Source organism: Juglans regia, chromosome 5, assembly GCF_001411555.2.
Source record: "Juglans regia cultivar Chandler chromosome 5, Walnut 2.0, whole genome shotgun sequence".
In the NCBI taxonomy this organism is placed as follows: domain Eukaryota; kingdom Viridiplantae; phylum Streptophyta; class Magnoliopsida; order Fagales; family Juglandaceae; genus Juglans; species Juglans regia.
The window spans coordinates 16804269-16829110 of NC_049905.1; the positions used below are offsets into that span (position 1 = coordinate 16804269).

The 24842-nt window shown below is 33.4% G+C and overlaps 2 protein-coding genes across 2 annotated transcripts; both read right to left on the reverse strand.

The window, feature by feature from the left end:
• Positions 1-8941: 8941 nt before the first annotated feature.
• Positions 8942-9884, reverse strand: LOC118348531. The gene is made up of 2 exons (XM_035690466.1): positions 9403-9884; positions 8942-9310 (listed from the first exon to the last, which is right to left on the reverse strand). The coding sequence occupies exons 1-2, from the start codon at positions 9553-9555 to the stop codon at positions 8987-8989; spliced, it is 477 nt and encodes a 158-aa protein (XP_035546359.1). The 5' UTR covers positions 9556-9884; the 3' UTR covers positions 8942-8986.
• A 2216-nt stretch (positions 9885-12100) lies between these two features.
• On the reverse strand, positions 12101-13551 carry LOC108986478 (NAC domain-containing protein 90-like). The gene is made up of 3 exons (XM_018959106.2): positions 13348-13551; positions 12924-13216; positions 12101-12812 (listed from the first exon to the last, which is right to left on the reverse strand). The coding sequence occupies exons 1-3, from the start codon at positions 13499-13501 to the stop codon at positions 12528-12530; spliced, it is 732 nt and encodes a 243-aa protein (XP_018814651.1). The 5' UTR covers positions 13502-13551; the 3' UTR covers positions 12101-12527.
• Positions 13552-24842: the final 11291 nt, after the last annotated feature.

The window sequence follows — 24842 nt, forward strand, 5'->3', positions numbered from 1 at the left end:
ACAAAAATATTCTTAACTTATCTCATCTCGTCATTTTAACTTTTCTAAATTTCTATATAAAATATAATAAACAATTTAACTTTTTCAAATCTTAAAATAATAATAATATTAAAATAATAATATTTTAACAATATTTTATTCAACTCATCTAAAACTATCTCATCTCACTATCAAAACAATACTAGTGCTAATTGAGCTTTCATGTGTACTTATTATTCACAAATTCCTTGCTTCATTGTCATTTGCCAGCATTTCTATTTATTCTAATTCATCATCAATCATCTTCTTATTTCATTTGACTTCATTTTTGCCATACCTTAGTGAGCAGTCCCAATTTTGTGATGATGAAGAAAGGTCGTAACATACATATATTCTTCTATTTGTTCCAACAACAAGATATTTATGTAACATTAAAAGATACTCTCAGATTGTTAGACTGCCTTAGTTCTCAATTAATTCTTTGCCCATTTTTCCATAAATCTCATTGAAGATGGTCGGTATTGCTACTATGCCGCTCAAGTTTGACTCTTGGGCATGTCTCCATTATAAATTGTATTTTTTTTTCTTTTTTTTTTTTCAAATATTTTTTAAATATTTTTAAAAATACCAATATACTTAATAGTCACTTCCTTAACCACTAAACAAGAAATAAATAAATACATGTACAATCAAATTGAAGGATAAACTCATAGCACTGTTCATCTAGGTTCCAGATCGAGAATCCATATATACTTTGACTGGAACTTGAATTTCAAATCTGGTCCGAAACTCAGTTCGGGTTAGCCCAATTATGACTCGGTCTGGATCCTGAGTTGCATCCCAGTTCATGGTTGTAATTTTTTTTTTAATAAAAAAAACCTATATGTTATGATTTTTTTTTTAATAAAAAAGCCTATATCTAATGAATTTTTTTAATAGGGTTATACGTAGTAAAAAGAAATTTACACGATAGAATTCTTCTACAGAATTTTTCGATGGACGTACGAAGGTCCTTGATAAAATAAAATAAAATGTAGAATTAGAATTTAAATTCAGACCTATGTTATGATACCACGTAAGACTATTATTTATCTAAAAAAACTTAAATTGACAAGAAGAGATAAAATTTATTATTTATTTTATATTATTTAACACCAATATGTAATCACTCTTCATATAGTAATCATGTGTTTGGATATTAAACTGAATTGAGTTGAGTTTAATTGAGATAATAAAATATTATTAGAATATTATATTTTAATATTATTATTATTTTTAGATTCGAAAAAAGTTGAATTGTTTGTTATATTTTATATTAAAATTTGAAAAAGTTATAATAATGAATTGGTTGTAATAATGAATTGAGATGTTTATTATATCTGCGTTTGAATGTTAAACTAAGTTAAACCGAGTTGAGTGCTTTCTAAATAATAGTGAGTTGAGATAATGAAGTGAGTTTTGTGGGGTCTACCTAAGATAAGTTAAGGATACGTTTGGATCTCAAACCCATCTCAACTCATCGTTATATTTTTTTTCAAATTCTAACACAAAATATAATAAACAATTTAATTTTTTTAAATCTTAAAATAATAATAATATTATTATTAAAAAATAATATTTTATTATCTCAAATTAATTTATCTCAATTCAACATCCAAATGCAACTAAATGTGTTTTAATGTTAAACTGAGTTTATATATATTTATGAGAAGTTGAAAAAGATTGTGAGTTCCGTTTGTAAAAAAGTATTAAATTAAAAAAAGTTATAAATTTTATATATAAAAAATTTTTAAATTAAAATAAATTTAATAATTTAAAAATTAAATATTTAAATATTAGATTCAATTTAAAATTAGAATTAGAATGGTCAAAACAACGAAACGGAACCTAACCCTCGAGTCACAGATTGCTAAGAGGAAAAAGGAAAAACAAAAGAGCAATGCTAGGTACAGTCTCCATTCAAGCCTAGGCTATTTTAACTTTAAAATTTTTTAAAATTATAAAATTATCCCTCCTAAAATGATGTTTTCTCTCATTTAATAATGTATCTACACATATAGTCTCCACTTGAGTACTGTAAATAGAATTTCTCAAAACCAAAACAATACAGAACAAAGAAAAAAAACAATAGTTCTATATACAGTCGCCTCGCGTAGTCGGCTGTGCAGTCGTCTGACGTGGCGTCATGCCACGTCAGCCTTTAAAAAAAAAAAAATGAAATGAAACGAAAATGAAAAGCGGAGCTGGGTCAGTTCATTTCGTTTCCCGCTCGTGGTTCTTCGTGTATGCGCCGGGCGATTTGGAGAAACAGAAGCCATTGATTCTTCGTGTATGCTGGAGCGAGTTTGGTCTGCAGATTGAAACCCAGAGATCGTCGGTGGGTGCGTTGGGCTGGGTCACGGCCGGTCTGCGTTGGGCTGGGTCAGGTTCATGGGCTTCGTTTGGGTTCGTTTCGTGGGCTTCAGCGGGTCAGTTTCGTGGGCTTCGACGGGTCAGGTTCGTGGGCTTTGGTGGGTCAGGTTCGTGGGCCATCATCTCGGGTCAGCTGTGGGCGAGCGTTTCGGGTCAGCGACGTGGGTCGGTTTGACGGTCATCTTCGTCCCCATTCCGTCGCACTGTGGGTCAACTTCATCTCTACTTTGATCTGGAATTCTGCCATTTATTTGATTAAATGTTGTGGTCACTGACATGAAGCAAGGATTTAGTTTGCTTATTTTTTTTCTTCTGTGATTTAGGTGATTTTTTTCTTCCATAGATTAGTTTTTTTGTTCACAGCACGTTATGATTTAGGTGATTTTTTTCTTCCATAAATTAGTTTTTTTGTTCACAGCACGTTATGATTTAGGTGATTTTTTTCTGTTGTAATTTAGTTAATTTTTTCCTTACACAACCTGTTATGATTTAGATTTGATATTGTTAAATTCAAAATTTTTGCATTGCATAGAGTTGTTTATGTGAAAATTTGTTAGCTGAACAATTAATTTAGTGGTTAAATATTAATATTGTGGTTTAAATATTATGGTTTAGTTGTCGTTAAATATACAACAGGAAACATCAATAATTTTGTGTATGAAATTGTTTTCTGCATTTTACTTGGAGATTATATTTTCTATAGAAAAATCCAAATTAAAGCATCATGCAAAAGAAACAAAACCAACTCTATCATAATATGAGCTGGAGATGAAATACACTGATAATAAATGCCGGAAAAAGGAGGCCCAGATTTATTTTTGGAGGAGCTTAAGATTATTAATTAAGGAGATGGAAATAGAATAACTAATCACTGATCCCAATTTGGAGAGAAAAGTCAATGAGTGGCTGTGACTACCTTTGGGAGTCAAATGATATCTTTGAATTTAATGTTTCCTTAATGGATTATGAGACGAGATTTTGGATGTTCGTGTTATACGAGTCACATTTGTCCCTCCATTGATTCCCACGTGTGCAACTCCATCATCCATACATATAATTTGTGTTGCAGAATTCCAATGGTCAATGTAATTGTTATTAAAAAAATTATAATGTGGTACGTTAAATTCTAAAATTGATTTTACAACTTCTCAAAATTTAGTTGAGAAGAAAGGCATCAATCATCTCCATCATGTATAAACAGTATTTGATGCTAATATTGAACAACTTAGTCTTTTGGTTGATGCTAATATTGATGATAAAAATATTTCATGCTAATATTTTTATCATTTTTTTTTTGTTGAAAGCAGTATGTACAATATTAGTCTTCTGGTTGATTGAAGTAATTTTCTTGATAACTTATCAAAGACTGATCTTGGATATTGAACAACTTGTACAGGGCATGGGAAAAGGAGAAGAACACCAATTTCCGCTAACACCATCTAACTCAAATCCGTCAAATTCAGTATGTTGTTTCATAATTAAGAAAATTAATTGTTACTTTATGTTTAACATTATAATTATTAATATTATTATTATTTTGTTAGGACATCCCTCAAACTGGTATACTAAACTATCAAAATTACATGCACGGTTATTTTGGACCAGTGCCTGCATGGCCACCAGCTTTCTTGCCATATCCAGATAGGACCAATAATCCAAGCAACATGCAGGTGATTTTTCAACTCCTTTATTGTTTTTTAGTTATAAGATAATAATTTTTTAAACAAATTAAATGTTTTAGTTTTTTTGTTTTAAGCTAAACGTTGGTTACCCATTTCAATTTGGGATGGGACCTCCGAGGCCATTTATCGGTACAAGCTCTGGAACGAGCGCAGAAGTTGGTACTGTTGGTACTGAAGAAGATAGACCCGATTGTCTGCAAACTGAAGCGCCATGTACTTCTGCTAGACCAGATGAACGGGAAACTGACGATGGCACTACCGGTACACCTCAGGTAGTGCCATCGTCGGATGGTGATGATATCGTTGAGGAACCAAAGTCGGGGATGGAGTTCAATTTATTTGAAGAGTTGTTCAGCTATTATAAGCATTATGGTAAAAAATGTGGGTTTGGGGTGATGACACAAAGGAGTGAGAGGTCAGAGGATCAGAGTGTCAGATATGTCACCCTTGGTTGTGCACGGGGAGGGAAGGCCCGAAATAAGAGTTCTAATATTGCCAACCCACGTCCGACGGGAAAAACGGACTGTAAGGCAAGGATTAATGCCTTAAGAGTTGAGGGAAAGATGCGGTTGACAACAGTCCATAATACACATAATCACGGTCTGAGCCCAATGAAATCCCGCTTCTTTCGATGTAACAGAGAAGTGAGTGACTCTGTTAAAAGAGTCCTAGACACAAACGATTTAGCTGGGATCCGACTGAATAAGAGTTACGGCTCTCTTGTCGTTGGCGCAGGTGGCTTTGAGAACTTGCCATTTTTAGAAAAGGATTGTCGCAATTACATCGACAAAGCACGACATCTACGACTTGGCGCAGGTGGTGCTGGAGCACTTCAAGATTATTTTATGAGGATGCAGTACAAGAATAATGGATTTTTTTCATTGATGGATTTAGACGATGAAGGAAGGTTAAAAAATGTTTTTTGGGCAGATCCACGTAGTCGGGCAGCCTACCAGTATTTTGGTGACGTAGTTACATTCGACACCACATACCTGACGAATAGGTATGGGATGCCATTTGCACCATTTGTTGGTGTAAACCATCACGGGCAGTCGATTCTTTTGGGAGCTGGGTTAATTTCCAGTGAGGACACTGAGACTTTTACATGGTTATTTCAAACCTGGTTGCAGTGTATGGATGGTATAGCTCCAAAGGCTATTATTACTGATCAAGACAGAGCAATGAAAAATGCAATTGCTACTGTTTTTCCAGAAACTCGACATAGATTATGCCTATGGCATATACTGAAGAAAGTACCTGAGAAGCTTGGGTCATATGCTGCATACAGAAGTGGGCTGAAAATTCAACTAATGAAATGTGTGTACGACACACAAACTATTGAGGAGTTTGAGAAATGTTGGGCCGAGTTTCTTAACACATATGACTTACATGAGAATCCATGGTTGAAAAGTTTATATGTAGAACGTGAGCATTGGGTACCGGTTTTCCTGAAAGAGCACTTTTGGGCTGGAATGAGTACAACCCAACGCAGCGAGAGTATGAATGCTTTTTTTGATGGTTATGTGCATTCAAAAACAAACTTGAAGGAGTTTGTCGACCAGTTTGACAGTGCGCTGAAGAAGAAAATTGAGAATGAAAATCATGCAGAATTCCAATCATTTACCCAGGTCATTCCCTGTGTATCGAGATCTCCAATTGAAAAGAAATTCCAAGAGTTGTATACTAACGCTAAATTTAGAGAAGTGCAGCAGCAAGTAATAGGTGTGCTTGATTTGGATCCATGTCTACGTACATCAGATGGTGTAATGAAGAGTTATTTGGTAGAAGACGAAATTCGTATTGAGGAGTTCAGTAAAATGGTTACATATTCAGTGGACTTTAATGAAGAAGACTGCAATGCTAAGTGTTCATGTGGGTTGTTTCAGATGAGGGGGATACTGTGTAGGCATATTTTGGCTGTATTCAAATGTAACGGTATAAAATCATTGCCAAATCGGTACATTTTAGACCGATGGAGAAAGGACATCAAGAGGCGATACACGTTAATCCGCAGTAGCTATGACGCAGGGGATCAGAGGCCTAATGGTAATAGATATTCCATTTTGTTGAATATGTGTTATGGGATGATTACATATGCAGCGGATTCTAAAGAGCAATTCGATGATGCAAAGAAGAGGATACATGAGATGACTGAATGTTATCGCGAGCAAACACGCAACAGATCTTTGACCCAAACAGGTTTAAAGTCTATTTATCTTGTTTACTTCTTTATAAGTACTTAATTCCTACTTATGAATGAAGAAAGAAAATTACTTAATTTTTTGTTGTTTAATGATGTCATATTTAATCAGTTCTTTGCCCATAACAGACTCGAATGCTGGTTACATGACACTGGACACAACTGCAGTTGCTGGTTCACAACAAGTCAAGAGTCCACTTGTTGTCAGAGGGAAAGGAAGACCCCCATCTCTGAGAAGAGCATCCAGGATGGAGACAGACATACGAAAGGTGAAAGCCAAACAGAAGAAAGCCCAAGCCAGAGGGAAAGCCAAACAGGTGAATGTTTTAACATTGGGAGAATTAAAAATATTTATTTGATTCCTTTAACGTGTGAATGTCTTGTACTTTTATAATGTAAAATTAGAAAAAGTTTCTTTAATTGTTACGTTATTGTTAGGGAAATGTGAGTTCCAATGTTGGAGATACACTAGCCATTGGCACGCGCAGGAATTTATTTGGGCAATCAGAAGTGGATATCACCTACCCTGGAGAAGTGCAGGTATCAAAAATACCTCTATTTATAAGCCAAACAATTATTTTCGTAAGTTGAAATGGTAACTTTTCATCCCTTTACAATTTACTAAGTATTTTGTTATTTATAAACAGACTGTTATAGACAGCTCAGTAGTTCACAGTAGTGGAATCGAACACCGAGAAATAGTGATGGGTAGCCAAGAAAGTGTAATGTTTCTAAACTCTACACAATTTAATTGTAATATTTAAATGGCATTCATATTTTCATATTGATCATAACAGATTTTTTTGGGTTCAATGGCGCACGACCGGACCTCCCTGGATTGTGATGGATCACAACCAGTGCAAGAAGTTGACCATTAGTGACTCTGCAAGCTTTATAAGATACACAAGGTATTACAATGTAATTTATGAGCCATATCAAAAATCAATTGCTCTTGATTGTTGCTTGGTGTAGTGTAGTAGTTATTAAAAAGAATTTTAATAACTTCATAGAGGCTTCTGAGTGTAATAACTTGGTGCCGTAGGATTTTTAAAAAAGAATTTTAAAAAGAATTGTTGTGATACCATCTGGATTGTTGCTTGGTGTAGGCTCAGTAGTCATGCTTTTTATCAAGATTTTCTCTTCTTGATCCAAGACTATATAGTATATTTTCCAGTAGGAGTGCTTTTGATGGTGTAGAGAATCCATGAGTGAACTCAAGTGATGGACTTGGTTACTTTGAGTTTCTCCACGTAGGCATTTTATGTAATTTGATTTTGGTGGAGTGTTAGCATTAATTACTCCAAGTTACATTAAGTTGATCAATTCATGTTCTGTACAACGCAGCCTTAGTTTTTGGTGCTAAAAAGAAGTCAATAATTTTATTTTATGATGATAAATGGCTTGATTACAGAAATGCCTTGGAAAAGGATTGAGTTTGCTAGATGTGATCCTAATTCTAGATGGGGTTCTATGCGAGCTGCAATGGGACATCCAGAAATTTTGAGTTGAGCCATGTTGCTCTTGGGAATGAGGATTGCGGGAATAAGAATAATCAAGGTTTCCCACGTGTGTCTTATGGTGGCATCGACTTGTATTTATTTTGTAAGAAGAAATGTAGGTTGGTGTTATTTGATGAGTTTTTGTAAGTATTTTGTAAGAAGGAAGGTATAAATGTATTGACTAAGTATTTTGATTTTTATCTTGTAAGTATGAAGGTTGGTGATTAAATTTTGTGTAATTTTGTTATATTCACATAGCTTAAGAGGTGATACTATTTCACATTATTTTTGGATGGGTGTGCAGATTTTTATCTTGTAAGTATGAAGGTTGGTGATTAAATTTTGTGTAATCTTGTTATATTCACATAGCTTCAAAAGTGATACTATTTCACATTATTTTTGGATGGGTGTGCAGATTTTTATCTTGTAAGTATGAAGGTTGGTGATTAAATTTTGTGTAATCTTGTTATATTCACATAGCTTCAAAAGTGATACTATTTCACATTATTTTTGAATGGGTGTGCAGATTTTTATTGTTACTTATATTAATATTAGTAGAGTTCCAAGATTTGAGCAAGTCCCTAATTGCCAAATGGTCAATTGGAGAACTTTCTTTAGTTGCTGCAGATTTGCGTTGGTTGTATTTATTTAGTAGTTGGCCAACCAGTGCAGGTGGCATTTTCAATTGGCAAATGGTCATTCACGTACATTGCTAATGAAGTGTAAGGATTGTTTTAGGTATTCTTCACTTTTTCTCAAATGACGTGAATGAAATTGCTATCATTCTTCACTTTCGAATGTCCTTGCCATGGAGCTTGATCTATCTATGCAAACTCACTGTCTATGCAAACTCACTGTCATGAGCATGGATCTCCAAGACAAGAGAATCGGGAAATAATTACAGTTCTTTAAATAATATAAAAAAAAAACAACTAAATTTGAGAATAATTTAACTTCAAAAAAATTAAATAACTTATAACACCTTATATTAATTATACAAATCTAATTATACAAGTTAAATAACTTATAACACCTTAAATAATACTTAACTAATAAATCAGTTTTGTAGATAACTAATAACAGTTAACAACTAATAACACTTAAACTAAAGATTTAAACTAAAGATTTACAGCACTAAATAAGTAATATATAACAGTAAATAACTAATAACACTTAACCTACAACTTCCGAATATTTAAATGTAACATAAACCACTACCAAAGGTATAAATAGCAAAAAATAATTACAAAAACACCAAAGTACAGACGGGATAACATGCGTGAACGCCTTAGGGCAGCTTCTCTCTCAAGAAGCACCGACTCCTTTTTCCGGATCTCCTCCGATATACTATATAGCACCAACTCTATCTTCTTGATGTCATCCACTATCTTAAGGAGCTCAGTTACTTTATTTTCGATATCGCTGAGTCTCTTTTGGAGCTCTTCCTCGGTTTTCCTTGACACTAAATTTTTTCTTTCTTCTAGCTTTATGTCTTGCTCACTATCTACCCACTTGAAATAATTACAGTGTGGTAATCCCTAATATTTGCACAGAAAATCAATTCAAATGTTAGATACGTAATATTAATCAATTCATTGTACTTATATCAAAAAGTAAGTCCTGTAGCTACCTTCGTGTTGTACTTTGAACACCCTAAGAAGGGTCGTCCAGGATTTGCCTTAGTATTTGAGTATCTCAAATTAGCTTCAACGTCACAGAAGCACAAGGGCTTTGCCGCAGTACGTTTGCCAACGGATGAAGAAGACAGTGATGACGACGACATTCTAACATGAACCTAAATAACTAATTACAGAAAGCCACACATATAAAAAAGACACACATACAGGGAAGCACTGAAAAAAAAAGCACGACCCTTCTTATTTGAAATAAAATTCCCTCCATTCTGTCACACGACTTTTATGGAGTTCTTAACCATTCAATGGATTCTTGTTTCTAAAAGCAGTGGCAACAAGTCAAACAGAGTCTTTTCCAACACTAAAACAAGAGGCAAAAGGACAGAGATTCCCCTCATGCACTGATTGTAAAAGCATACCAAATAAAATAAAATTGGAATGCCTTAAGAGTGGTTTGAGGGTCTAGTATCATAGCAACCAGCAATCATGCCTCTAGTCTTTTCCTACAACCAAAACTGAAAAAAGTTTCTCAAACCACTCTGCACCTGCAGAAGAATCTAATTGTGCAGATGCAGAGTGCTGAACAACCCATGAACATATTCAATTTCTAGTTGATAAACATCTAAAACTAAACAATTCATAATACATGCAGTATTTTGCTCAAAACTTTATAAATCAAATTCCCATCAACTAGGTAAAAGTCATCCATATATTTGAAATCTAACTTGTAAGTACAATTGCAGCTATGTATCGGCAAGCAAACATTCCATGGAAACTTTTTTTTTTTTAATATGAGGCCATGACATCTTCTTGAAGCAAATTCGGTTAGGCATACTTTCCAATGTAGTCTGATGAACAGATTTGTTTCTCAACTTCTTCAAATGTGAATTCCACTTCAAAGGGAACCTTTGGTAGATCATATTCTCACATAAAAAGTATCACATGTTAAGAATGGTGTTCCACGAGAATGCAACCAGTGATTTACAGTGTGCTACTCAAAGTCTTGTTAAACTGGAAACACATTATTGCCACAGCTTAGTGCTCAAAACCAATAGTATGATTGGTGCTAGAGATGTTTTGCAGTTAGAAAATATGGTTCTCTACTTTGAACAGAACACTATTGTTTCCAACTTCAAATTGGCGTTTCTTAACATCACACACACACACACACACACACAAAAAAAACATACCTGTTTTAGCTACCTTGGGAGTTTTTGTTTACAATGAGAATATATCAAAAGGCCAGAACAAATTTGAACCTGCCTTCAACCTGGACCGGACAGGGGCGACTCTCTTCCTTCTTCCTTAATGAGCTGGGTCACGGCTAGGGTTTCGGGATGAGGGAAAGGGGCTGGTTAGGGTTAGGGTTAGGGTTCGGGTTGGCTGGGTTAGGGCTAGGGTTTCGAGATGAGGGATATTGGCTGGTTAGGGTTAGTGTTTCGGGATGAAGGAGATGGGCTGGGTTTGGGTTAGGGTTTCGGGATGAAGGGGATGGGCTTCCGCGTCGCGACACAGAGGAATGGGCTAGAGTGGAAGGGCGCGGGTGGGATTCTGGAGCTGGATCTTCGCCTCGCCGCGACACAGAGACGATGGGCTAGAGTTTTTGTGCGCCGGTGGGCTTCGACTGGTGGGGTGAGAAACAGAGAGGAAGGGCACCGGTGGTCTTCGATTGGTGGGGTGAGAAACGGAGATGGAAGGGTCTTCGATTGCTGCGGTGAGAAACGGAGATGGAAGGGTCTTCGATTGCTGCGGTGAGAAACGGAGATGGAAAGGGGGATTGGGGATCTCAGACTCGAAAGCGGGAAGGAGGATTGGGGATCTCAGACTCGAAAGCGGGAAGGAGGGAGAAATGGGAATGGGGGGAAAACGAAAATGCAAACGGCGAAAACGTGGAAAATTGAAAACGACGCCGTTTTCAATTTTCCACGTCAGCCGTTTGCATGGCGACTGCACCACCCCGTTTGCATATAGAGTTTTTGGAAAAAAAATGTGAATACCCAGCGTACGTACTATACTGCTGAGTGCTGACCCAGTCACCCAACCAAGTTGCTTGGCTTCTACCTAGAGATTTTTGTTTAGGTTTTTGGCCGTACCTTTGACAATTTAAATTAGAAGAAAAGTATCTATCTTTCTCTTTTCTTTGGCCGTACCCAACCAAGGTCTCCTCTGGTGTTTTCGTTTCTTTTCTTTTTCTATTTTTGTTGGGAGAGGGGCGTGGGCTTTGTGATCACCAGCATGTTCTCTCTTTGGCTGGCAACTGTAATAATTATGGAAGGCTGCAGAGTCATATGTTTCATTCTTGATGCCTTTTTGAATCTTGTCCCAAAGTCTATTATCTTCACGCATTGCTTGCTATCTCATCGGCCCAGTTGTTAGTTTTAATTGGCCAACTGAAGATGGTGACAATCTTCCCAGAAGCAGACAAGAGATTTGGTGAATTCAAGAAGTTGAAAGCAAGAACAGCATATATGTGACTGTTAGTGTTAGCCTAGTTCCTGGAAATTTCATTTTTGCTGCCAATCTTGGGATCCATGGCTGGAGGAGAAAGAAGTTTGAATTCATGTTACTCTGTTGAAGCACAATACCTTTGATGTTTTATGATTTAAGAAGAGAGATTTACATCATTTGTGTCATCAGATCAGACAATTACATTTGAAAGTATCATATGCCTTGTCAATATGTATTTGACAAGTGTTTTTTTTCTGTTACCTTTTCCCTTCTACTTTTGCTATTATATAGCTTTTAGTTGATTTTGAATATGACATGTTTGAGCAACTGCTGGAGAGAGAAAAGGTGATGCCAATACAGTTGAAGGATGTCGACAAACAATCTTGAAACTGATTAGAGCTGAATTCACCCAACAACTTTGCTCTGCTGCACCCAAACTTCCCTTTCTCACCTTGCATCTTATTCCTAGCTTCAGTTTTCCAGTAAAAATAATTTCAATTACTGAGACTAACATCTCCATTTCCTAACTCACTCTTCCGCACCCTTTATGAATGAATTAAGGGAAGAATCTATGGCATCTAAAGTAAGCTATTCTAGTGTTTGTGTCCTCAAGTTTAGGACAGTGTCAGTGTTGCTCAACAGGGCTGCTGCAGGTCTCTGCACATGGATTGACTCACAGCCAATTTAACGGTTCCCATTCCCAGAGAGGTTCTAGAGTATCAGTTATGTCCCAGCAGATACTTCCTGCAACTTCTTGGAGATCAGCATGGTCTCCTCCAGAAAAGGAAGTATCAGATGAACTTGTTTTCTCAACTACTGTGGCATTCTGAGGCGGTGTACTTGCAGCCCCATCAACAACATTCTGTGTCATTCGTGTCGACACTTCTGGGCGCCGATCAAATGCCCGGAAGCTTCCCGAGATCACATACATTCGGCACAAACTGAATTCATGCCTCAACTACATGAAAACAGTGGTGGAATAAGACAATATATAGAGAAATTCAGTAAGAAAAATGCAGGGAACAGTTTTCATTAGTGGGATAAAAAAAGAACTGTGTTGGACATTCACCTTGGGAACTACTGTGTTAGATTGGCCTGTTTCTATTTCAATGGCCCTGTACTCATTCATCTTCCATTTGGTTTTCCTTCCGGTTGGAGCCTTTCCCTTATAGAAAACCATTGTTTTCTTCACTCCAATCACCCGGTTATCCGATGAATAAACGTAGCCAGGAGAGCCGGTTGCCTTCCAGTACCCAGAAACTGTTGTTCTGCAGGGTCTTCCTCCCTTGGCTTCTCTTTCCTGTCTTGGCGTAAAGAAAAACCATTGCTCTGTATCTCCTTGACACAGCTCTCCTGCAAGCTCTGCAACACATACCAAAGAAAAACTCCATTTTTAGCTCACCCAATTGAGTTAAAAATCCAAAAAGATCAACCAAAACCCAAAATAAGAAAATGCAAAACAATGTTGAGGATTTGGGGGAAGAGATCAGTACTTGGAAGGTTCCAAGGTTCTATGTCATAAACCGGAACAACAGGGATAACCCGGTGCAAATCTGGTCTCGTCCCTTCAAGCTTTTTGTGCAGGTAGAAGGAAACTAGCTCTTCTTCAGTTGGGTAAAAGCGAAAACCTGGTTGGGTTACCTCCATTCTTCAGCTCTTCTAGTTTTGAATTTGATTTTGTTACCCTTTCTCTGTCATTGCCATGTACCATATATATAGATACAGCTGGTGCAGAATGAATCCTCGGCGGAAAGAGACAACACATGCCCAATGAGAAAAAGAAGTAGGATGATTGGGAATGGTTGGAAACTTCCACGCGGTTATGTGTGAGAAAATAGTCTTATTATCCTGCTGGGCTCTTTTTCCAAAGTACGGATGTATAATGAAAAATGCTATTAGCCAAATCCTCTTTTGAACGGGTCAGCCCTCCATCTTTATTCTGCTAATTTCTCATTTTTTTAATATTTATAAAAAAATTTATAAATATAAATTTATAAATTAACCTGATTTAATATAACGTCAGATATTGGATCATATTAATTTATAATTTTTTTTGTAAGAATTTATTTATAAATTAAAGTATTTTTCTTCTTAGGTAGATTTAATTATTCGTATTATATTTTTAATATTTATCTTTATGTGTGAGCTAGACTCTCCTCTCAATAAGTGAGCCAAACACGTTGAATATTTAATTAAATAGAGTAAGATATAGAGTTAAGATTTGAATTTAGAATATTTGCTCTAATATTATGTGAAATTATTTATCTCAAAAATTTAAATTGATGAGAAATATGATAAACAATTTAACTTTTTCAAATCTTAAAATAATAATAATATTAAAAAATAATATTCTAATAATATTTTATCATCTCAACTCAATTTAACTAAACTTAATTCAATATCCAAATGCAACCTTAATTATTTATATTATATTCTTAATACTTCTCTATGCAGAACTAAACATATATTTCACTTCTCTACGCAGAACTAAACATATATTTCATGGTAGTTTAAGTAGGATTACTTTATAATCCATCAAGAGTTTTAATAATCTATTGTAGGACTTATATTTGAGGAAATGGAGGTGGATCCAATATCCATGGATTTAGGAAGTTTAGAGACTTGAAATGTCACTGATATGATCTAAATCCATCAGTTTTAGACGTTCCTTGAACATTAATTGAACTAGTTTCATGCTTTGTGCTTCTACATATATATAAACTGTTTATAAAATAAAAAATGTTTGGCACGTTTACAATACTACTCCTGCGATCATTGATTCTAAAAGTAGGTTTCCCTAAGACCAAATTGTTTTGGAAGCTTTGATTGACGTTGGTCGCACCTTGAGTGGATCCACCTAACACCTAAGGGATGAAATAATCAAAATACTATTATATTATTATATTATATAATATAAAGATATTATATTAAAAAATAAAAAATACTCGAATCACAAAATGATTATACAAAAGCAATCATACAAATTGATATGGCTTGATGTGATTTGTCAGATTGTAAAATTATTTTTATTATAAAATAGATTTAATGGATAAGATAAAATCACATCAATTTATAAGATTATTTTTGTATAATTCTTTTATGGATGTAACAGTCCTCTTAAAAAATATTCATAATATGCAAGTTGGGCACAATTCATCCTAACGAACACATAGTATCGTGGGATTTGAGGTTAGTTTATTATTTTCTATGAAATTAATAGTAATGAGAAAGGGAGAACAGAAGAATTATAGCCATTATCCGAAAGTGGTCCTTATAGAACATGTGACAAATACATGAAAGGAATTATTCAGACATATATTAGAATTTTTAAAACGTTTTAGGAAAAAAAATATGATAATTTCACTACAAGAAAAATAGATTTTTGTGGTTATTTAATTGTTGCAAAAAAATTATTTGTGATTAAAACAGACTCATTTTAACTGTAAATAGTCATTTCGTTAGAATTAACTGACCATAAATAAACAATTTTTTTTGTAGTGTTCTATAATTTCTAGATGCATGACATTGCATTCTTTCCCTAATGCATGCTGATTATTCGATGAAAAATCTAGAGGAAATTAAGCCAGCCCTCTGACCATGTAAACCAAGACTTATCTTTACTTCCTTTGGTCCAAATTATATATATATATATATATATATATATATATTATATATATATATATATTATATAGACACACACTTGAGACTTTTTAAGTAGAAGAAGTTCAACATATATATACAATTTGCTTGCCTTATTTTTCTCATTTTTTGTTTTTTTCTTAAACTACATTTTCTTTGAGCCAAGTCAAAAAGAAAATATTATCCAAAAAATTTATATAAATAATAATAAATATTGTATGACTGACATCATCTCTCTTCGACTTGATGTCATTGAGTTTGAATGAGAATTTGAAAAGGATGATTCTAGAATTTCGTTTATTTTTAGAGATAAGATGAGATTAGTTAAGATTAAAATTAAAAAATTAAATAAAATATTATTAAAATATATATTTTAATATTATTTTTATTTTAAAATTTAAAAAAGTTGAATTATTTATTTTATTTTATGTAAAAATTTAAAAAATTATAATAATAAGATGAGAGATTTTTAAAATTTTCAAAATTTTAAATTTTAATTTTGAAAGAAAAACAGGCATTTAAAACACTTAAATCTAGCATATAAACCTCTCCTCAGCAGATTTCCTTGGTGAGGTTCTCAAATATTTTAGTCATATTAATAAATATAAAGAAAAAGGCAGAAATGGAATGTATATTTACGAATATTATTTTAGTATTAGCATCGGTCTATGCATATACATATGTAAAATCATCTCTTTTGTATATTCACTTTACCATTTAAGCAAAACTCCAACATTGATTTATACATATTTGAGACAAAATAATAATAAAATATTATTATTTTATTATTATTAATTTTTTACCTTAATACAATTTCATAGCATCTGTACATATATTAATACAATTTCATGCATCCAAATTTAGTAATTTCATATATAATAAAATATATCAAATTCTTGTAAAGAAAAAAAAATTAAATTTATATACATAAAAAATGAATCTCGTGTGCTCATAAACAGCACATATTAACATGAAAATACAATACAATACAAATACATTACACTACAAATTCATTATAATACAAATACAATACAAATTCATTGCAATACAAATTTCTCCAAAATCATTAAAATACAAATTTCTCTAACATCATTACAATATAATACAAATTTCTCAAGAAAGGGAGGAGTGAGAAAAAATGAATAAAATATGTTTTGGAGAGTGAATAATTGATCTCTAAATTTATCTAAATTTTGTTCGTAATTAGTTAAATATTTAGAGATACATAAGTCAACGTGAATGAATTTAGGCTCATGTTATATGAATATGACCCGCTGCTACTGCTAAAGTTTGAAGAAGTCCTTATACGTACCCTACGTGACACGAGGATGAACATTCATTGCCAAAAAAGATGGAAGGGTTTTGATAATGAGATTGAAAGAGACCAAAGATAAGAAAGGACAAAGGTGCACATCTTACAATTAATTATGGAGAAATTATTAAATTATTCTTCTCATCTACAAACCATTTTTGAACTATTTTATTCTCAATTATCAAAATATTAGACTAAAATTATCTATATTTTTCATCCCTAAGATGGACTTATATCAATTAATCACGTGTCACAATTTTAGTATTAATTAGGACTTGGTCGATGCTACAAATTGAAAGATATAAATAAGTTATAAATTTGTTAATAAACTTTTCACCCACAAATTACCAAAAGTATTCATTTGCACATTAAAATATCTATATACATAAATATATATATATATATATATATATATATATTTAAGAGAAATGCTATAGTTACAAAGAGATTTCATAAAAATAAAGTAAAAAATTGACGTACTGACTTCATGTGGCTAAATAATTTCTCACTTTATAAGAGAAGTGCTACAGTCACAAAAAGATCTCGCAGAAATAAATCTACAAACTTACATGATTTCATATAATACGTTATATCTATTTTATGTTATTTTTGACATCTTTCAATTTTGGTTTCGTGTCTATGATTTTTGAGGCATGGACTTTAGTCTTTATTGAATAACTGTAAATCTCTAGGTTTTTTGTTGTAACCACAGTTCTTCTTCGTCATAAATGAGGGCTACCAATAAAATTGAAGTACCGTCATCTTCTAAAAAAAAAATATCCAATGTATCATATCAAGTGCAACTTATGAGTTAAAAATAATTTTACAATCTGACATACTACATTAAATCAAATCAGTTTGTGAGTCTATTCTTATTAAATTTTTTTGTGGTTAAATTATTTATCTATTTTTAATATATACCTCATTTAATAGTGAACCTTAAAATGAGGTAATAAAGAATGATTGTTTAGATGCAAATAGGAAGTTTTACGAGTTTAATATGCAAAAAGAAAAAAAGATTTTGGTTTGAAAATGAAAAGTGGAATTTTTTTCACTATTTATTTTCTAAAAAAATAAAATAAAACAAATATTGTGGAACACTTGGATGCCACGCGTACTAGGAATCTATCTTTTCCTTTTTATGCATGTATGTACTATGTATATATTTTTTCAGGCCATCAAACATCAAGACCCAGTCCTGGAAAAGAAAACTTTAAAAAGTTTGTTTGGAGAAAGATTAGTGGGATTCGGAATCCATGTTATTTGGTATGATAAGGCTGGATGCCCTCAAGTAACTCCAAGTCCACTGCACGCGGAAAGTCTTTGCGTTTTGGGTTGGGTTTACCACTTCGTATCCGCGTCGTTGCCAAGTCCGTCGTTTTGTGGGGTAACTCTGCCATCTGGCAAGCAATATCATAAACTTAACGTCGGCAGTTTATGAAGTGGACCAGGGGACAGGTGATGAACCAAGACTCATCACAAGAGAAATGCTTTTAGTTCGGAATTTGGATCTCGAATCTGTGTTTCGAATGATTTTTTGTTTACATGTTTTAAATAGATAAATTTTATATAAATTTTTATAAAAAAATAATCTCATTTTAAAAAAATAAAAAAAAATTATTTTTTATTAGTAAGACTTATTATTTTATAAAAGACTTGTATAAGACTTATCTATTTGAAATTTATATCTAGCATTACTTTCTTTTATTTAATAATTAAAAAAATATTTTTTAATGATATTGTGAAATTTTTTATTTTTTTAAAAATATTTATAATAATTAAAAAATAGAGTTAGTTGTAAGATTAACATTTTAATTTTTTAATTTTTAATGTCTTAATTTTTTTTTATTTCATAAAATTGGTATTTTAATTTTAAAAATTTGTAATTAAGCATTTTTATTAATTTTTTTATTTGAAATGAATGATAAGATTGACACGTGGCATCCGATGTCAGCCAATCAAAGACTAATAATTGGCCTCCCATTAGTTATTCCTATATATAGCTATATACATATGAAATTTAATAATATAAATATAATAATCAAGTTGCTTATGTCTAGTCATTTATACCTATTTATTGAATATAATCCATAGTTACACGTTAATTTTTTTTAAAATAGTTTCACGTTAGTTAGTTAGTTAAGTACGTACTTAGGTGATTAAATTATAATACCTATTTTATAATATACATAATAGTAAGTAGGTGGGGGACTTGGTGGTTTAGTATGTGTAGGAATTATAATACCTACAAGAAATGTTGTATCTTCCAACGCCAAGAATCGTCGGAAATAATCTTTTCTAGCGATTTTTAGTTCACCGAATGTTCGTCGCAATTGTTTACTCACTTATAAGTTAAATCGGCGAACTATAAAAATCACTATAAATAGTTACTTTTTTCGGCGATTTTGTTTCGTTACAAAATCCAAATAAAACGCTGTAAATACTCATTTGGTTTGCCTATTAAATCGTCACAAAATCTAAATAAAATTGTCGTAAACAGCCTTATTTCTTGTAGTAACATACTAGATAAAGACATTCATATTTGGATTTTGGAGAGACAAGTGGATTCCAAAACCCACTACTTTTAGAATCTAAAGTGCAGTAAAGGTCTTAGATGAAAATGCAAAATTGAAAGAACTTATTAATTCTGATATTAAGCACCGGAAAACATCTATTATTGAAGGAATTTCTCAAGTGAAAAAGTTGAAATTATTACAAAGATACCAATAAGTTGCTCCAATAGTCCATATAAGTTAATTTGGAAATGATCTTCTAATTGTCAGTTGACAATGATTCTAATTGCCAGTTGACAATAAGGAGTGCATATCATTTGCATAAAGAATTGCAAGAACAGTCTAAGGGACAGACCTCATGTAGTAGTAATCGAAGGCAAGTTTGGTCAGATATTTGGAAATTGAAAATCTCCCTAGCTAATAAAATTTTCTTGAGGAGAACATCTCTAGAAACACTTTTCACAAATTTGAATCTGTTTAAAAAGAAGGTTGTGGATAGTCCAAACTGTCAAATTTGATTAGAGGTAGAAGAACCAGTGGTTCATGCATTATGGAAATGTACTGCAGGAGAAGATATTTGGGGCCAATGTTTCAAAAAAATTCAAAAAAGTTATTTATGTAAGAAGACTTTTATGGAACTAATAGAAGCGATGTGTACTGCATTTGAGAAGGAAGAGCCAGAGGAGATGGTAGTGGTTGCAATAACAGTTTGGTAGAGAATGAATGGATTTGTTTTCTAAGCAGAGTTCAATCATCCAAATGCAGTGGTGAAGCAATCAAAAGAAATTTTGCAGGAGTTGTAGGTTATATATTCACAAAGATCTAGCAAGTCAAACACTTCTAGTTACATGGCACAAAATAGGATCCTTCTCTGTAAAATAATTTTAAGATAAACTGGGATGCTGTTGTTGATAGGAATCACTGCAAAATTGGTGTTGGTATCATAGTTCAAGATTGTGAAGGTAAAGTTATAGCCACAATGACGATGAACTGACCCCCATTCCCTGATCCTCTACTTGTAGAAGAAATTGGTGCACTTCAAGCTACTTTTATTGGTCTGGATTTGGGCCTAAAATATATCATACTAGAGGGTGATTCTCTACAAATCATTCAAGCAATCACAAATGCTGAGGAGTCCTAAACCAGTGTTGGTATGATTATTAGTGACATTAAGGATAAGCTTAGAAATTATGGCAAGTGGTCTGCTTATCATGTGAGGAGAGATTAATAATGTGGCTCATTCTTTGGCACAAAATGTCTTATATGTTCCTGAGGTAATTGTTGATATGGAGGATTGTCCTTCATGTATTCTTTCCTTGCTCTAAAAGACTTGATGAATGTAAAACACTGCCTAAAAAGCTCTTTAGGCCTTGACCTTAGTAGCCTTAATCCTAGTTAATTCGGAGTTGGATTATTTGAGAATAAGAACAATTTTTGTATAGTTAGGTTGGCAAGATGACCTTATACTTTGGGTTTAGAAGAATTATTAGAAGATTCTAGTGCAATATTGATTTTTGAGGAAAAATGAAATTTTTGGAGCTTGATTGGTTAGTAATATTATTTTGGAGAATTTTTAGTACTTTATTAATTTTGAGGATAAGAAGCCAAGAGGCCCATAAGGGAATGACACTTGGCATATTGGATGGTTGCTATCTTAATGGGCTAAGTAATTTGGGTTAAATATTTGATGGATTTGGAGAAGGCCCATAGAGTGGTTTACGAATAACCCAAACTTTTTGGGATAAAGGCTTAGGAGAGGCAATAAGATTTTAGGGCCCTAATGCACTAAGGATGTGATGAGCTAAGGTTAAGATGTTAAAAACCTTAGACCCAACTTGAAAAATATTAAGCTTTAAGCCTTTCTTGGAGGACACTGGAAAAAGGCCCAATAAAAAGGACATAAGGCTATTAGGCCTAACTTAGTAAGAGTGAAGACCTTAGGCCCAACTTGGAAGACATAAGAATTTAGGCCTCACTTATTGGATACAATACTATGGGCCTAACTATTTAGATCTAAGATATTAGGCCCAACTTAGTAAGCATAAGGCGTTTTGGGCCAAGCAAGGTATAGGTTTGACTCATGGTCCAATTATGTCAAAGTAAGCCTTCCAAGCCTATCTTAGTGGATATTGAGGTCTCTTTTAATATCTCAAAATCTGAAAACAAGGCTTCAATTTACTCAAACTAAAAAACCCTTGAATCATTAACCCACACTTATAACTCTTTTAAGCCAACAAGGCCCAAAGTCTTGTTTTGTTCTATTTTACTCTTCAATTTGAAAGCCCAATGCACCATATCATAGGTCTCTTCAAACCCATATCATACTCTAAGTACCCAAATTAATTTTTGAAATTGGGTTAAGACTATTAATCAACTTGTCAATGATTAGTGATCTTTAAACTATGTTTTAGACCTTAATTTTCTTTCTTAATATTTTTAACCTTTTTTATCTGAATATTTCTTGTTTCATTATTCAATCACATCATTCTTAGATCATATTAGGACCCTAGATAAACCTCCACACATGCCATTAGAAGAAATGACGTAACAAACCCTAAACTACACTAATCGGCACACATGTGTGCATAAATTATTTTGCCTTTAAACCCAATCTTTTTGTGCCATTTTTTACAGGGCACTATGGTCCCTTGACACCTCATATGATCCATTTTAACCCAAACCAAGTCTTGGACAAAATTGGTTTAAAAAACCAAACTAAATAGCCAAAACCAATTGCACCTAGGAAGCTAGTTGGATAGAAATCGAATTGGTTGGGTTTCAACAACCCATTTGCCATGGTTAAGCCACCACCCCCACATCACCTCCAACACCACTAGTTATCATGAGCATTTGACTAGGTTTTTCCACCCAAAGAAGGCACCAAAATCGAATGGCTTTTGTGCACTACTCTATTTCAGCAACCACCCTCCATTTCATCATCTTCTTTGAGCTGCACTTCCATGATCACTTGGCAGCCAACCCTCCACCTTCTACCACTTGAAAAAGCCTTCAAGAAGTGACCTTGCACTTGCATAAATCAACCATGATGATGATTCAAGAAGATGAGTCAAGACAATGAACAAATCTGCCCAAAGAAAACCAATGTGAACCTGTCAGCCCCATGGTTGGTTTTTGTCTATTTTTCTTCTATTTCTTCTGCACCACAATTTGAATAGCACCCTTAGGTTCAATGTAGCACCTGTAGTGATGAAATTATGGTGATTTAGGGTACTATTTCATTCTGCACAAGTGACACATGGTGATTGATTGCAATCTGAAAATTCAGCTCCTCCAACCACCACCCATCTTCTCCAATCACCATGGACTTAGGTCAACATCTTCACCCATTTGGCCACCTATAAAAGGCCCATTCAACCCCTTATTTCCTCCACACTTCATCTCCAGCTCCCCCTTGAGCATAAAGAGCCATCTTCCCCCTTTTTCAAGAGAAACCGAAAAGGTAAGTGAGTTTGAGTGTTCTTGGAAGTTCTTGTGAGTTCTTGTGCTAGGAGCTTGAGTGGGCTACGAAATTTGTAAGTATTCTTGCCCTAAATCGTAGTTTACATGTCAAGTTGTGATTCTAATTGTTAAAGTGATTTTTGGATGAACTTAGAAAATGTTACCATGCTTGATTCAAAACCGGATTCATTAAGGATGTTTTAAATGGAGATTTTAGTTATGACATGTCTTAGCATACTCTTATATGATCTATTAATGTCTTACAATGATCATGGAATGTTTATTTTTTATTAGAAGCATCCCATGATAAGTTTTTATTCTATCTTGTTTTGATCATCAAAATATGTATGGGTTTTAAGTAAGTTTGTGATTAAGGCATGAAATTTGATTTATTCCACGTAGGCTTGATAATTAAGTATTTAGTAACCTTCTAATTGGGATAAGAACGAAAATACATATTTTGAGTGAATTTTGAAAGCATGCATTTGTGATTTACACTAGGAACACTAAGCTTGATTAATGAAGGATTAATAAAGATTAAGATTCTTTAGCCTTGATTAAGTGTTGGGATAAACTTGATCATCAAAGAATTAGCCTTTATCATATTATTAGGGACTATAGTGATTGTTTATGACTAAAGAGAATTTTATATGCATGCATTCGTAGGGATTAATAGTTGAAAACACACCAAGGCATTAACTAGAGTGCATGTCATGGGTTGAGAGTGTTGAGCTAGTTCCACTTTGAATTTTACAACTCTAAGAGTATAGATATTTTAGAATATCAAAAATATGAGGTCTATGAAATTTAGTTAGTTAAATTTGAGATTTATTTGCAAATTGTGAAAACTTAGTGCCTTAGTGGCAATTTTTGAAAGTTTAGGGGCATTTTTGTAAATACCTATTTTTGAAACTTTTGATTATGAAACTCTTCCATAGTAGTATAAATCTTAATTTAGTATGAAATTGATTTCAGACGCTACAAATTCTCAAACTCAAGAAGTTTGTAAGTTAACCTCTAACTTACACTTTGATAAGTTATTTATGATTTATTGATAAATGCTTCATTCATGTTATAAATTTCATTTTGAGCATAAAAGATCATGTTATATGATACATTGAGTGCATACTTATATGACATGTGACATTTTTCACAATTTTTGAATATATTGCATTTATAAATGTCAGTTTCATATGAAAGCTTGCTACACATGCACATGTCATGAAATACATTTTTCAACATAGCGTGAAAAATAATTTTTGTCACGACCCCAAAGGCTAAGATGGAAAATTATCCTAGTAGAGTTCCTCTGTCCACTCTGGAGTGTTTAAGAATTGAGTGATAACCCCTGATTTGATAAAGAATAGTCAACAGACTTCGAATGAGTCCTTTTAAAAAACGCCGAAGCGAAATCAAATATTATGACACCTAAAGCTGGTGGGTGTACATGTTATGATGATATGTTATATTATCAATGCATTGAGAATGAATTTGTAGACAACGTTGTTTCAACGTGAGTTGTACTACAGTCACTGACATGTACTCACAGTGCATATGAGGAACTGTGATGATACCACACGTTATGATGTTACGATTAAATATGACTTGCTAATAATGATGAAATGTTATGATGAAATTATGTTTTCAATGGTGGAAGTGAAAAATGTTCTCTGAAAGGAAATATGCATCTCCGTTTTTATGAAAATGTTAAGGATTCTGAATGGGAGACATACACACTGATTTTCTCCATTTCATATTTATCATTCTTTATGCTTAATTTATTTTTGTGCACGTTAGTTGTTTAACTCACTAAGATTTTAAGTAAATCTCACCCCTTGTGGACCCACTATCATTCCACTCGGAATGATAGAAGTTGTGTCAAAATTCGAGGAAAACGGGTTAGATGGAGCGCTGGATCTAACTGATTGAGGAGGAGCCAGACCTCGAGAAAAGACTGGATCTCATCCTTATGTTCATAGCACTAGTCCTTCATGTTCTAGAACGCATGAAGCGGTTGATTTCACTTTGGAGACTTTTATGTTTAGCTCATGGTCTTGAACCTATG